General features: G+C 37.4%; 1 protein-coding gene across 1 annotated transcript; it reads right to left on the bottom strand.

Moving 5' to 3' along the window:
- Positions 1-225: 225 nt before the first annotated feature.
- On the bottom strand, positions 226-1312 carry LOC140837822 (uncharacterized). The gene is made up of 2 exons (XM_073203920.1): positions 990-1312; positions 226-897 (listed from the first exon to the last, which is right to left on the bottom strand). Exons 1-2 carry the CDS (start codon positions 995-997, stop codon positions 348-350), a joined length of 558 nt encoding a protein of 185 aa, XP_073060021.1. The 5' UTR covers positions 998-1312; the 3' UTR covers positions 226-347.
- Between the last annotated feature and the right edge of the window lie 712 nt (positions 1313-2024).

Here is a 2024-nt window from a genome sequence, read left to right as displayed (position 1 = left end):
GACGTTTACATCACATATACTATTCTCAATCTCGGCCGATCTTTATCCTTATTTCAGGCGACTGATTAGACTAGGAACCTGTTTTGATTATACGGTACACTTCCCAATGAGTTCCATGATCTTACGTTGCGATGCACACCTCATGTTACCTATTGTATTTTCAAGAACTTTATCTATGCAGTTTACATGAGTATACTGATAAAGTATAACGCCATAATCGGATGAAATCGTAAAATATTATTAAAATAAAGATTGTTTTACATTAGAGTCAATAAAAACTCGAGCCAGGAGTTGGCTTGCCGGATACATGCTCTAACCATTGTTACAACAAATAACGCCGGCTCCAATCAATGTAGAAAAGCATAAACAGCAGTTGAAATGTAAACCATGAGAGCACAGGTCACCAGAACAATTAAAGCCGTAACAGCTTGAACCGTAGACTTGTTCCCACAGGAAAGCATTCCCAATCTTATCTCAATCACACTAACCATGGACAGCATCAAAAACAAGCACCCCATTACTGAACCAATGGCGGAAGCCAACATTCCAAATCTCAGAACCTTCAAATTGATGTGGGCTCTGAACACTTCATCCACATCTTTACTGTTCAGTAGATTGATCGCCAGCTTCAGACCCTGTGCCACCAGAGAAGAGAACAGAAAGAAGCTGAAGGAGACAACCTCGAAAACAAGGAGTTTCTTGACTACTTCAAGACCGGCGTCACAGGCAGATGGGTTTTCAAGGCTGTGCTGCCCTGGAGTAGTCAGGGAAAGGCCCACAAAGATCGCGACGGTGAAGAGAGAGTTAACATTAACAAGTCCGTCGAGAGCAGTGACATGGACGCTGGTGGTGGTGACGCCTGCTCCGGAGGCGGTTCTTCTGTCAGATCCGTCATACCTGATTAAAGAAAAAATATCAACATTTCAGAGTCTTGATTAATTACGTGCATATGCATTTTACATCGCGTAATTGAAGAAAAGGGTTTTTACTCCGGCATTATTGAATTATGTTCGGAGGAAAATTCGAGTCCGAAGATTGAAACTGTGTCCAATAATTCAAGAAATGCGAGGAAAAGATCGAGGTTTAGTAGCTGGAGAGCAGAATTGTAAAGAATTCTAGAGCTTGGAAGGATGATTCAACAAAGTAGGAGGTAAAGCGAACGAGAAGAGGCGAGAACGCTTTCCCTTTGGTATTTGTGCGGATTCTAATGGTCATGTAACTTTTTTTATTTTATTTTCTCCATTTGAAATTTTGAGTGGGGTTAAATTATGTGAATCAACCTTGTGTTAGAGTAAGTGGTCCGGCAAACTAACTTATGACTCGAGCTTTATTGACTCAAATGTAAAACAATCTTTATTTTATTAATATTTTACGATTTTATTCGATTATGACATTATACTTTATCTGTATACCAATGTAAGTTGCGTAGATAATGTTGGATCTCGGTTTTTTCGTGCCCAAACGCAGCGGAGTTTTTAAAATTTTTATTTTATTTTGTCAATCAATATATATTTGTTTTGGGCACTCGTATGGTTTATTTAATCAAACATTCATAGGGCGTTAGAATTTTATATCTTTGGTGAAATATTCACACGGCTCCAACTATCCTCGGGTTAGCGGATATAACTCTTGATTAATTTCATACGAACGTTTTTCAAAAACTCCTTTCTCTATTCTTCTAATAAGGTCCACAACTAGATAATTTGTTCCTCTTCTAATTTGCACAAGAAAAATTAGAAGAAATTTTTACGTTGGATATCAAATATCTAGAGAGGGCTCAACCTAAAAATAACCTCAAGGAGACCGAAATATTTTGAGAGAGAGGAGGAAGTGATTTTCGAAAATCACTATGATGGAGGCTAGAGTTATGGCTTGGTTACTCCTATTTATAATTAATACATGACCTTAATACACATAATTAACATTAATGAGCTTGATTAATTAATTGGTCTAGTCCAACTAGTTTAATTAATTAATCAACGTCCATTAAGAACTTAATTATTTAGTATGTTGGACTTGTACTC

Source organism: Primulina eburnea, chromosome 8, assembly GCF_022965805.1.
Source record: "Primulina eburnea isolate SZY01 chromosome 8, ASM2296580v1, whole genome shotgun sequence".
NCBI lineage: Eukaryota > Viridiplantae > Streptophyta > Magnoliopsida > Lamiales > Gesneriaceae > Primulina > Primulina eburnea.
Note: the sequence above shows the minus strand (reverse complement) of the source record. Positions and strands in the feature narration are given on the sequence as shown.